This window comes from Scyliorhinus torazame, chromosome 1, assembly GCF_047496885.1.
Source record: "Scyliorhinus torazame isolate Kashiwa2021f chromosome 1, sScyTor2.1, whole genome shotgun sequence".
Classification (NCBI taxonomy): Eukaryota; Metazoa; Chordata; class Chondrichthyes; order Carcharhiniformes; family Scyliorhinidae; genus Scyliorhinus; species Scyliorhinus torazame.
In genome coordinates, this window is record NC_092707.1 from 56,433,062 (window position 1) to 56,447,211 (window position 14,150).

Here is a 14,150-nt window from a genome sequence, read left to right on the forward strand (position 1 = left end):
GGCCGAGAGTAGGGATAAAGGGGTCATTTTCAAGATGGCAGCCGGTGACTAGTGGTGTGCCTCAGGGGTCGGTGCTGGGACCACAACGTTTCACAATATACATTAATGATCTGAAAGAAGGAACTGAAGGCACTGTTGCTAAGTTTGTAGATGATACAAAGATCTGTCAAGGGACAGGTAGTATTGAGGAAGCAGGCGGGCTGCAGAAGAACTTGGACAGGCTAGGAGAGTGGGCAAAGAAGTGGCAGATGGAATACCATGTGGAAAAGAATGAGGTTATGCACTTCGGAAGGAGGAATTTAGGCACATGACTATTTTCGAAATGGGGAGATGCTTAGGAAATCAGAAGCACAAAGGGACTTGGGAATCCTTGTTCACTATTCTCTTAAGGTTAACGTGCAGGTTCAGTCGGCACTTAGGAAGGCAAATGCAATGTTAGCATTCATGTCGAGAGGGCTAGAATACAAGACCAGGGATGTACTTCTGAGGCTGTATAAGGCTCTGGTCAGACCCCATTTGGAGTATTGTGAGCAGTTTTGAGCCCCGTATCTAAGGAAGGATGTGCTGGCTTTGGAAAGGGTCCAGAGGAGGTTCACAAGAATGATCCCTGGAATGAAGAGCTTGTCGTATGAGGAACGATTGAGGACTCTGGGTCTATACTTGTTGGAGTTTAGAAGGATGAGGGGGGATCTTATTGAAACTTAGGATCCTGCGAGGCCTGCATAGAGTGGACGTGGAGAGGATGTTTCCACTTGTAGGAAAAACTAGAAGCAGAGGCCACAATCTCAGACTAAAGGGACAATCCTTTAAAACAAAGATGAGAAGGAATTTCTTCATCCAAAGGGTGGTGAATCTGTGGAACTCTTTGCCACAGAAGGCTGTGGATGCCAAATCATTGAGTGTCTTTAAGACAGAGATAGATAGGTTCTTGATCAATAAGGGGATCAGGGGTTATGGGGAGAAGGCAAGAGAATGGGGATGAGAAAAATATCAGCCACGATTGAATGGCGGAGCAGACTCGATGGGCCGAGTGGCCTAATTCTGCTCCTATGTCTTATGGTTTTAAGGAGTCTGGATGACTCTTTGTTAAAGCTAAAGAGGGAAATTGATGGGTCTGTTATGAGTTAAAATATAACACTGAACATATAAACAAATATAACAGGTGACCAAAAGCTTGGTTAAAGAGGAAGGCTTCAAAGGAGATGAGATTTCAAGAAAGCGCGATAAGAGGATAGAAGTTTAGGAAGGGTATTTCAGAGCTAAAGGCATAGGAACAGATTGTGGAGTGAATGAAATTAAAGATTCAAAGTGGTCAAATTAGGAATGCAGATATTTCAGAGGGTTGTCGGGCTGGATGAGATTGCAGAGATAGTGAGGGATGAGGCCATGAATGGATTTGAACACTAGAATGAGGATTTTAAAATTGGGGTGTTGCCAGAACGAGAGTCAATGTAGACCAGCAAGTACAGAGGTGATGGGGGAAATGGGACTTGGTGCGAGTTAGGGTACAGGTAGTACCCTAACTTCCTTGGGGAAGGATGCCGCAATGCTCGGGGGGGGGGGGGGGGCACAGACACGACATGGGGGCTGTATATAGCCGGGAGGCTGCACGATGCCACCGGCTTGGCGAGCAAGCATGCGAGGCGTTGATCGCCACACGTTTCATCAGCTAGGGGGAGGGCATCGCTGAGCAAGGCACTTGCACCACTGTTCCGTCCAAACGCACCCCCCACACCATCCAACAACCCTAGCTCCCACACCACCACTTTCACAGCACCGTACACCTGCGGCACAATGGAATGGTCTCACACAGTTGCTTGTGTAAGCGGGTGTGATCAGTGCCATGTTGAATGTTGACAGAGCTGTGAGCTCTGGATCGTTAGACAATGTCTGACTCATGGCCACAGCTACACCCTCCACCTAGGTGGTCCCTGTATGTGTCACGGACACTCCATCACATGGCCATATGGGGTAGCTGGCGACGGTGTGCCGAGGACGACGGGGTGTTTTGGGGGGGGGTGGGGGCACCCGGCCTCACCGTTGTACCGAACGTCGACCCCAGGGCCACTCGGTCCCCTTCATGACCCCTCAGGCACCGGATATAGCACAGAGGCATCTAGGTTTGTTGTAACAGTGACTTTAACAGTGACATTCACATACAAGTGCCCTAGCCCCTAGAACTAAGCTGTGCCCTGCACCTATGCCAGCTTACTATGTGTCTAACCTCTTTGCCTTACGGGCCCTACCACTACGCCTTGGTGTTTCCCCAGACAATACAGCAGGAGTGGAGGCGGACTGCTGAGACTCCTGCCCTGCGACGTGGCTCCCCGTCGGCGCGCGTTTTCTGGGGCGGCTCGGCTTGGATTGGCCAGGCAGCTCGGCAGACGTGGTGCCACCCTGTTCTGCCCCATCTACCAGATGCACCAGGGACGGAACAGGGGGAGTCCGAGTCTTCCGGGACCTCTCTTGCTGGAGTCGGGCCCCAGAACCTCCTCCTCCCTTGGGGAGTCCGGTGGCCCCCGGGCCTCACTATGGGACGGTGGTGCGAGCAGAGACAAGTGCCGTGGCACCACCAACACCTGGCGCTGCCAGTCCTGGAGGCCCGCTGTAGCATCGACCAGGGTCTGAACATTCGCAGCGATGGAGCTCAGGGAGTGCGCCATCCCTGTCAGGAACTGTGCAACCTCCCGCTGGGCTTGTGCGATGCCATCCAGCACGTGCGCAAGGCCGCCGATGCGCTCAGCGATGGCCTGCTGGGACTGGACCAAGGCCTGCTGAGACTGGGCCAGACCCCAGAGCACGGCAGCAATGACAAGGTGACGCGTGCACATTGTGGACGCCACCCATGCGGTGTCGGCCTGGGTGGCAGCCATGACCGGCACCAGTCCCTACTCCTGGACGTGGATGGACTCCTCCAACTGCATCTGCAGATGCTGGAAGGCGGCCGTCATCCCATTGTCCACTCCCTGGGTTTCCAAACGCATCGGGTCTGTGGGTGGGTCTGGTAAGTCCAGGAGCCCAGGAACAGTCTGGGCGGCAGCTGGGTGCTGGGCCTGGCCTGCCCTCTGACCGTCCAGCCCCTCGGCTGCTCCTACCTCCACCTGCTGTACCGGTTCGGCTGTGTGGTGCGCACCAGTCAGTGTCCCAGAAGCCTCATCACTAATGTGCCCAACCGAGGCGAGTGTATCTGCGATGGTGGAGGGTGTGGGTGACAACAGTGACGCAAGGCCCATGTCTCCTGGGTCGAGCCTTGGACCGATGGACGTTGTCCCCGGCCCATGTGAGGTGCCGTGTCCGGTCTGTCCATCATTTGTCTGGTCATCCTCTGTGCGTCACTGTCCAGAGTCCCCATCCTCTGTCCGTCACTGTCCTGGCTCTCCGTCCTCTCTTCGTCCGTCTCATGGCCGTCAGTGTCCTGACTGTCCGTCCTGTGTTCGCCAGTGTCGTTTCAGTCGGTCCTCTGTGCGTCCGCTTCCTGTGCCCCGGAAGAGGGCCCTCCTGTCCGTCTTCCTTCCCCTCCCTGGCGAGAGTCCCTATGGACGGATGAACTTGGACCTGGACGGCGGGGGCTTCTCCGAGACGTTCCGGGATGATCGGCTGCTGGCCCTGGAATACACAATAAAGCATGTATCGTTAGACACGCGGAGTCGGGTGTGAGGGGGCAGTGTGAAGGGGTGGAGTGTGAGGGGAGGTGAGGGGGATGTATGTATGAGGGGGTGCAGTGTGAGGGGGGGGTGGAAGTGAGAGGCTGAGGGAGTGTAGCCAGGCAGGGGAGTCTCACTTGGTACTGTGCCTCCGATCTGACATGGCGCTACCTCCCGGGTGGCAGCTCCCCCAGCGAGATCCAGAGCCCTCTGCTCATGGACGGTGAGGGGGTGCAGCACAGTTGACCCCACCCCCCCCTCCGGTTCTTGCATGCTCACAATAGTTGTGGGCTGTCTTGTCCTGCGGAGGGGGGGGGGGGGGGGGGGGGGTGAGGGAAGCATCAGAGTTAGGCGGTCAGCAGCATGACGCGCAGATGTTGGCAACATTATGACTGAGGGGGGGGGGGAAACTGGGCACCACGCCATGGCAGTTTGCAAGGGGGGGGGGTGCCCATGTGGGTTGGGTGCAACGTGGTGCCCCCCCCCTCCTGCGTGGGCGGGGGCGGCGCTACCGGTGGTGGTGGTGGGGGGAGTGAGAGGTGGGGTGTGGCCCGGGGGAGCTCTCGGGGTACTTACCCTGGCAGCCCTCGTGAGGTCGTGGAGCTTCTTGCGGCACTGGTCTCCAGAGCTGGGGGTGTGCCCCATAGCGCTGACGGCGATGCCCACTTCACGCCAGCTGCGCTTGACTATGCTGGCCGGGTACCAGTGGCCACGTCTTGGGCACAGGATCGCCCTGCGCTCTTCAACTGCGTCCAGCAATGCCTCCAAGTCATTGTCCCGGTACCTGGGAGCGGCACGGCGGGGCTCAGCCATCTCTCTCTGTTGGGGCCTGTGCGTGGATCGCACACATTAAATGACGTGGCATGGCGTCAGCCAGGCATCGCGCGATGACGGCGCTGCTCTTTTTTCAGGGCCTGAATCGATGCTGCCGGCGGCCCATTCGCGCTGTCGTGAAACACGACGGCGCGGACACTCTTGACTCGCCATCGGAGAATCCCGCCCCATATATATATTCTGGTCTCCATACAATGATCCACGATGATATTTGCTTCATAAAAACAGAGCAAATAAACCAAAATATATCAGGAGAACAAAATGAGCCCATTTCTGATCAAATCACTAATTAATGTTGTCTTTATTAAAAACTAAAGCTTTATCGCATTTTGCTAAATTAGCCACTTTATTTTTGACAAATTCAAATTATTTAGTATTTCCCTTTGAATGGCTTGCTTCCTTTAACGTTTAACAAGCCATTCCACTAATTAGTCCATTCCAGCATTTATTCTAGGTGTGAGCAAATCATTTTAATCATATTTAATAAGTGTTCCCATATCTCTTCAACTTCACTTCCTCTGTTCATCAATGCAATCTAATCATGTTATCATAGATTTGACCTCAACAACAACCTTGGAAGTGAATTCCACAATCTCAATTGTGTAAAGTACTTTCTTCTGTCAACTGTTCTGAAGATACAAAATTTGCACTACTGTATTTATAAAAAGGGTTTGGGATGAGAGATTGAAGGAGACTGGATTACAACCACCAGCTTCATGTAAACACTGAGTATCACTAATTTTGTCCATAAACTAATTATTTTTTCATCAAAATATGTTGCTCTTTTACTGGGCAAGGATATACAAGAAAACTACATGCTTGACATGGTTACAATATTAATACAGACCATCATCCAGAATGTACTGGATGGAAGAAAAATATCTGTATTCCCAGCTGAAATGTTACAAGCTCAGTTGCTTTGGTTCAGGTCACTCAACAGAAGACAGATTAATAAAGTTATAAGCTAAACTATCACTTTGTACAATTGCTATAGACTCTCTTTTACAATACAATTGAAATAAAGTCTCCTTAGAAAAGAAAACAATTCATGTTTTGTATACATAGTTTGCATACATAATTTATTGTGCAGAAATTGTATTTAATATATTTCATGCAGTGTTTGAATTTGCCAGTAACTCAGAACACGGAAAGACAGATTTGTAAGTAGCTAATTTTAAGGGTTGCTGACTGAAGTGTAAACATTATACAGAGATATTGACTGATAATGGCACATAAAGCAAAATATGACCTACATGAGTTTTGGAAACTGACGTATAATTTCTGCACCATATATTGAAAAAACAGAAAGTCAAAGATCACATTCACTTTTTTCCCCCCATAGTGAATGAAAATATTTTGGACATAAATCTCAGCAATGTTGCTTCTCTACCCACCCCCTCAATGTTCTGTAATTTCCTATTGCGTTTAGCATTCCCCGTAATATTGATAATGTGGGGAACACTTTTGCTAACCAGAAAGCTAAACATACTGGTGCTGGCATTATTAAAAGACAGTGATATTTGCATCTATTGTTTTCAGTGATTGCTTGTCAGAACCTATTTGTTTTCTTTTTAGTTTAGTTTCCTGTGTGCATTATTTTTTCGATATACTTTATATGAATTGGCATTTGGAAATGGAAGAGCATTGAAATACAGAATAAAAGTAACCAGGTGGGAGTCTCTCATTCATATTCAAAATCTATATGATGGTATAGTCCACTGGTGTTCCAATCTGCTGTGCCTGAAGCGGAGGTACACACATTTAATAAAGTGAGCCCTCGGTGTTAGTTGGTTTACAGGGAGCTCTTAAGTGAAATCTTAGTTTTTTTCATCAAAAGCGAAAGGTGAACAATTGGAAGTTGAATTACATCAGCCTAATCTGCCACCCCATTACCCTGCGCTAGTAAAGTTCAAAAGGCCAGAAACAAACTCTGAAATCACAAACCTGTACTGATAAGAGACACATATACATACACACAAAATGGGAAAATATTAGAAGTACATTTTTGATCACCAAGAGTAATGTGAAGCACAGACGTAAAAATACATTTATTATTTAACATATATTTATCATTACTTGTCACAAAGTACATTATTCAAATACCAATTACAGAACTTACCAATGGTCTGTGGAGTTGATTTGAAAATAAATTTGCAAGAATAAAATGAAACTAATCAAATAAAGGACAGAAGAAAATCCACACCAAAATAAATGAGAGAAAATAAAAACAAATATCAGAGATCAAATAGCCCGAGATTCTCTGCACATTGCCAAAAGCCTGAATTTCCTCTGAGAACCGTGCTAGACATTAAGTACATATTAAAGCTTTCAAGTGGGTTACAATATCACAGTGAATTTAGTTCATCAGCAGATTTGATTTAAAATGACAATTAAGGTACTTCTTTATAACAAGCGATTACTGGCAAAATACAAACTAGTTCATGCAAGCAATAAGCACCATGCTACCAATATTGTAAAGACTGGATGGACCATTTGTATGGAATTCCTCAAAGTTTAAAGCATGCTTTAGTAAGCACCATGCAGGCAAAGACCACAGTATATTATTCATCCCCAGAAATTACTGCCAGTGTAATTAATGTGTGATCCATTCCAATAAAGGGATAAATAATGTTTCCATGTTGGCATAATTGGAAACATCTTCCAAGGGAAGTGGTGGAGGGTTGGGCTGGGGAGGGGATGGTGTGATGCTATCCTTTTAGGCTAAAATAATGCTGTTCAATAGAAATCAACCGTGACACTGTCCATACTAAACTAATTTTAGTAGCAAAAGCCTTACAGATAATTTACTTAACAAACATACCCATTATTCAGTAACAAAGAAATTAAAGCACTCATGGCGATGGAAACAATTAAGCGTTCTGTTTTTCATCCACCATTTTACCCACAAAGGCACCATAAAATGGTTAAAATGCACGTGTATACATGGTGCAAATATGAATGTTTAGATTGCATGCCCAATAACAGTGCCTCTTCTTCAATTTTTAATGAACTAATCAGGAAAACATATTTGCTACATTTGGATTCCAAATTTACCACATGGTTAGTGAGTAACATTTTAGACATCACTTACCTAGAAAAGCAGGGAGCGGAGCTCAGAGGCAGCAGACTGACAGAAAATGGGAAAGTGAACAGTTGTTGGAATGAGTCAGATAAAAAGCTGGCTTGGTAATATATATTAATTACTTGGACAAGGGAAGTGAATGTACGATTACCAAGGTTGCAGATGACACAAAAATAGGTGGAAGGCAAGTAGTGAGGATGACAGTGTACAGAGGGATATAGACAGGTTAAGTAAGTATGCAAAAACCTGGCAGATGGACTATAATGCAGGAAAATGTGAAGTTATGTACTTTGATAGGAAGACTAAAGGAACTGAATATTATTTAAATGGAGAAAGACTGCAAAAAACTGCAACGCAGAGGGTTTGGGTGAGGGTCCATAAAGGTTATGTGCAAGTTCAACAGGTAATAGCAAAGGTAAATGGAATGTTGTCCTTTAATTCAAAGGGAATGGAGTATAAAAATAGAAACTGTACAAGGCACTAGTTAGACCACACCTGGAACACTGAACAGTTTTGGTCCCCTTTTCTCATGAAATATATACTGGCATTGGAGGCTAGGTTGATCCGTTGATTCTGGGAATGGAGGAATTTTCTCATGAGGAGAGGTTGAGTAGGTTGGGCCTCTACTCATTGGACTTTAGAGGTATGATGGGCGACCTTATTGAAAGGTATAGATATCTCAGGGGGCTTGACAGAGTAGATTCTGAGAGCTGGTTTTCCCTTGTGGGAAAATCTAGGACCAGAGGGCATAATCTCAGGGTAAGGGTCACCCAATTAAAACGGAGATGAGGAGGAATTTCTTCTCTCAGTGGGTAGTGAATCTGGAATTCTTTACTGCAGAGAGTTGTAGAGGCTGGGTCATTAAGTATGTTCAAGGTTGAGTTAGGCAGATTGGGAATCAAGGGTTATGAGGATAAGGCGGGAAAGTGGAATTGAGGATTATTAAATCAGATCACTCGTGATCTCATTGAGTGACTGAACAGATTAGATTCTGCTCCTACGTCTTTTGGTCTTAATTGCTCTCAGGGTCAAGTTGAGGGAATAGCTATGGAGTTCAGAGGCAGATTGAGTCAAGCAGGGAGGTAGTTACTGCCTTCAATGACAGGTTCAGCCAAGTAAGAAACTGACTGCTGCATCTTGGATTGAAATGGTTCAGGATGGGAGTTTGCTACTTCCTTAGTCAGGCCAGACAGGGGATTAGTTGATGCATTTAGGATCAAGTAGGCAATTAGGATGAGCAATAAATTCTGACCTTGCAAGTGATACTCACATCCCATGAATGAATTAAAGGAAAAAGGATAAAGTCAGAATGCTTTGGTGTGCCTTAACTGGCAATTCAGTTATAGTTCCACATCTATTTCTTATTTATTGATTTGTCCTGTTTGGATCATGTTGGTCTTGAATTCCAGTGGCCTATTATTAACACTGTTGTCTCACTGGCGAATACATCCCCAATCAGAACAGGACCTGCTGGTGCCAATAGTTAGAGATTTATGTACAAATTAACACTGATTTTTACTTTGGATGTAGCCCAGTGTACTCCATGGTACACACCCATGTGGCCAAGAAAGATGAAAAGCTTGACCACATGTATGCCAGATATTACAAATATTATAGACACAAAGTAAGCATGTGTGTGATAGATCAACATATCATTTGGTACAGAAGACCTTTACACGACCATAGAAGAATCTTAAGGAGGGAAAAAAACTTTGGGATTTTTGAATGTATATCCTTTAATGTTTTGGGTCACACATTATGGCAGAAAACACATTTCAATTAAAGTTATTTGTTGCATGGGATAACTTGCAGGCTTATACACTCAAGTGTTTTACCTTTGGCTACTATGTGAGTAGCAGTATTTCACAATTCCTGACTTGTTTCTTCTGGAAATTAGGGGAAAGTTTACACATGAACAAGTGCTTGACAACAGATCCCTCAATATGATTATGAAATTTTAACTACATTTTACACACTTCTCTGAAAGTGGCATTTGTGCTTACTTAATAATCACAGATATTATACTTTGAGGCAACACTTAGTTAGATCAACATCAGTTCTGGAATAGACAAGCTTGTTTATATTTAATAGCACCTGATCATCTGAAAAGTAGACCAGAGGTTTGAAAAGCCCACAGAATAAAATGGTGTTCCTGTATGAAGCCTGAATCCCATGTCACACTAGGGATCTTGCACAGAATATTATTGCAAAAATAATGTGGCAAATATATCTTATTAAATATATAAACAATGCTGAGGAGGGATTAAATGTTTACAAAATTACGATTTAATGGTATTTTGATTGTACTTCAGAAACAAAAACTAAGGTTGAATCAAAGTTCTTGAATCTCAATTAAGTTGTTCTGGATCTGATACCAATTCTAGAATAGGTACCACTGAAACTGCACAAGCAGAAAATTTGTACTAGGTTGAATATTGTGAAGGATGATAATATTTTAACCTCAGTGATTGCAGCTTCAATACATTTTCCAGCAGATATCAAATGTTTCAGTGTATTATTTTTTTAAATAGGAAACGTTATATTAATCACTATTGTCCCTCTGAACAGAGATTAATGTTCTTGCGCTGAGAGACTAAGTGTCTAGATACAGATGTTAGGATGCATTTGGAAGATACTTCCCAGCCAATTTCCTGCAAAAAAAGGTCTAAACGTTACAAACAGGAAGAAAAAGTAGGTTACACATAACCCTATGGGTAGATTGTTAATAGTAAATAGTGAGAGTCAGTTGGCCTATCTCCCAGTAGCTAGAATAGCAACTTATAGTATCAAGATGAATCAGTTCTTACTATAATGAAGAGGTCTACTCCTAGCTTCAACCATGGCCAGCCCGAGATGTCATCAATGGAGCTCTCACTTGTGTAGCTTGGTATTCGTTACAAGCACTGTACTGGCTAATGTGGTCTTTAATCTCACTTTTCATGTTTGACCAGTAGAGCACCTTTTACCTTTCTCAGACCCTATTTAATTCCTTGAAGGATTGCATGGATGTGCTTCAACATCTCTCATCTCCTTCAGGATGATGACTATTTCCTTTGTACAAGATGCCACCTTGGCCTGTCATTTCATCTCCATATACCCAATATGTTCTTGTGACAACACATGTGTGTCTTTGATGCTCTCAGGCCATCCTTTCATCACTACTACTTGCAGTTTCTTTTTTTAAATAAATTTAGAGTACCCAATTATTTTTCTCCAATTTAGGGGAAATTTAGCATGGCCAATCCACCTTGAGTGGCTGCAGCTGCTCTCTCTGTTGGCTGCTATGTCTAGAGTTGAATTGCCTGGATGAAGGAGAAAGGAAGGATGACATTTGCTGCTGCCTGGTTTATCTGAAGCTCACCGGATGTTATAGGGAGCTGCAAGAGAGGCAAAGCAGTCTTCACAGATGAAGGTTTGGGCTGGCCTGGAGTGGATAGAGTTCCAGCCTGGGACTGGATCGTAACACTGCCTGCCTCCCTGCATTTGCAGAGCCTGCAGCAGAAGGAGAGGAGGGGGGGCCAGGACTGTTTGCTGCCTGTTCCATCTACAAGGCCCTTGGAGCTGGGACTGTTTGCAGTTTGCTGCCTGTTTCACCTACAGAGTCCTCGGGCCTGAGGCCTGCCAGCAAACAGGAGAACACTGGGAAGGGGACGAAGAGGAGAAGGTTGGTGCAACTGGACTTTATCTTGTTTTCATCTGCCGATAACGCCGAGACGGGATAATATCCATGGACTGTTTTGCTGGGCCCTTGCTGGGCTGAAGACCCTGTCCCCCACCCACCCACCCGCCCGCTGTTGGATCGAAGACCTTTTGGGGGACCAGCCCGCAAGACTTTCCTCGGCACTGGCCTGTCCTTTAGTGCCTTAACTTCCTGCTCCTCCCTCCCCTTTCCTCCCTTGTACTCGGGGCACACCGCGGTCTGTCCCCATGTGCCCCATCCTCCATTGCCTCCCCCCCCCCCTTCAGTTACTCTTTCCCTCCCCTATCATCCACCAATGACCGGGATGGCAACAACGCTGCCTACGCTGGTGGTGGGGCCCTCTACAGCCACCTATGCGGGAGTGGTGGCCTCCACCCTCCCCACTGTTCCTGGGGTTACGTCACCGTTTCGCATCATATCCCAAAACCTTGGAGTGAAGTGCAATGCCCACCCCACCATGCCAATCGAGGCCTGCGTCTGTGCTATGGCCGAGGTTGTTGGCCCTTCGGCCATAGTTGCAGCCTCGAAGGTGTATGGCAAAGCTGTCTTCTTTTTGAGAGCTGAGTGGGCGGTCCACCTCGCCCTGGAAAAAGGGCTCACGGTGGGCGGGATCGACCTGGCGGTGGAGGCCACTGCCGAGAGAGTTATCCTCTCTAATGTCCCGCCTTTTATTCCCACGGTACTCCTCCTCACACACCTCCATCAACTGGGGGAGGTACGGTCAGGGGTGATACTTCTCCCGCTCGGCCTCAAAAGATCCCACCCTCAAGCATATTTTCTCATTCCGGTGCCAGGTCTTTGTTTGCCTGGCCCGGGAGGAGATCCTGGAAGGGACTTTTGAGATCCCTTTTGGGGACAAAACCTACTGCATCTTCTGGTCCGCAGGTGGCGTGCGGTGCCACGCCTGCAAGGTGGGACATATTAGAAAAAATTGCCCCACCTCTAACACCGCCGCTGATGATGCCGCGCCCCCTCTACTTCCACTGGCGTGGAGGTGAGGGGACAGCCGCATGGCCGGAAGGCTGAGAGGAAGACCAACAGGGCGATTCGCCAGCGGTCTGGTTTGGGTCCTTCTGACTGACCCAGTGCCCCTGGCAACTGACCCGGTGCAGCCGTTACGCCTCACCCCACCATCACCCAGCCACACCCTCAGCCCGGTGACATTTTGCCATCGGATGCCGGGCCCCAGCGACACTTCTGCGTGGGCCCCTCTGGGTGGCAGTAGTGAGGTGAGCGACCTCTAAGCAGAGGGTGCTCTGTCCCAGCCACAAATTCTGGAGAGAAGCAGTGAGGGGCAAGGAGTCAGCCTGGAGAGGCCTCCAGAAATAGAGGTCTCCCCGGCGTGTGACCCTCTGCCCCGCAAACAGCGTCAATCCAGGTTCTTTTCCATCGATGTGATGCCCAATCCCCGAAAGGAAAGAGGCGGGGGTGATAGTGAGGAAATCCCAGAAGCTGCCGCTGTCCCCCGAGCAGGGTGCTTCGGGGTCGGATGGGACCGAGAGGGCCCGTTCCACCCAGTACAATTTAGCACCCCGGACTTGTTCAATTTCTCAGGGTAGGGGGTCAGCGATAACCCCCTGCTTCTTAGGTTCTTAGCGGGTTATGGTTTGGAAGACCCTCTGTCCCAACCGCTGTCTTTGGGCACCTCTGCCACCATCCCAGACCTGTTTCCGGAGTTATTTTCGGGGCCTTCTAGTGACCAGGTGGCGGGGGCGGAGCAGGCATCTGCGCCACCGTCTCCCGCTGGCCCGGGACCCTGAGGAGATCCCGCCTGTTGATGATCCCGGTGGCGGGATCAAGGCAGCCCCTGAGTTGGTTGGTAGGTCCGTGTCGCCCGCTGCACTCAGTGTGGTGGAAGATTCGGGCCCGGAGGGCGATTGTCCGAAGGCTGTCAGCCGTCCAGTGTCGGGAGCGCAGGGTGCACGAGACGCTCTGTAGCGAGGTGCGGGTCTCACTCGTGCCTGACACTATGTCGCCCCTCACCCCCTCTGGGGAACTCCCAGAATCTGGCACATCATAATTGAAGCTTCTTTTGTTTTCCTGCCTCGGTAGATAGTTCAGGCAGTGCCCTATTGGGCCCCCCCCTTCACGAACACTCCAACTGCCTCCCTCCTCCCCCCCTCCCCCCTCTCTCCCCACCACCCTCCTTTCCCCTCTCTCCCCACCACCCTCCTTTCCCCTCTCCCCCCACCACCCCCCTTCCTTTCCCTTCTGTTGGTACAGAGGTGAGGGTATCTGGTCTCTCCAGCGCAAAGTTTAGTGCCTGTACCATTTTGTTTTTTGTAGAAACGTGTTGTGAACTGTTTTAATAATCAGAGTATCCACTCCCCCATCCCGTACATTGGTACTGAGGGGAGGATATCCTGTTTCTCCAAAACAAAATGAGTGTTTGCACCGTTTGGCCTTGTATATATTTTTGACTGTTTTAATAAAAAGATATGGCCAATCCACCTACCCTGCACATCTTTGGGTTGTGGGGGTGAAACCCACACAGACATGGGGAGAATGTGCAAATTCCATACGGCCAGTGACCCAGGGCCGGGATTCGAACCGGGGTCCTCAGCGCTGCAGTCCCAGTGCTAACCACTGCGCCACATCCCCCCCGCCCCCAGTTTCTTTTTTAAATCCAAGTCTTTACTTCTAATTTCATTCCAACTTCCTAAAACATTGCATTAGGCTCTCAGACTAATGTGTCCCCTCGGTTATTGCGCCATCACATAGCCTCGTTTTAACAAGTGGATATCCATTGACCGAATTAGGCTGCATAAGTGCTTCAGAACTGCATAATTGTTATATGGTAGACCAGTACAATTTTCCGCTCTTCCCTTCTGGATCCTCTCCCTTTCTAGGAACAATCATCTATTGGGGAAAAATCCAGTTCTTAAGTACA

The 14,150-nt window shown here is 47.7% G+C and overlaps 1 protein-coding gene across 4 annotated transcripts in view; it reads right to left on the reverse strand.

Moving 5' to 3' along the window:
* The window catches only part of LOC140407971 (calcium/calmodulin-dependent protein kinase kinase 2-like), a 217,390-nt gene that overhangs the window by 3,999 nt on the left and 199,241 nt on the right, over positions 1-14,150 (reverse strand). For 3 of the 4 annotated variants that reach the window (XM_072495131.1, XM_072495130.1, XM_072495133.1), the window contains one exon: positions 9,396-9,446. The exons of the other annotated variant lie outside the window; for it this stretch is intronic. In XM_072495131.1, the coding sequence (XP_072351232.1) occupies positions 9,396-9,446 (51 nt within the window). The remainder of the gene's footprint in view (positions 1-9,395; positions 9,447-14,150) is intronic. 4 annotated transcript variants of the gene reach the window in all.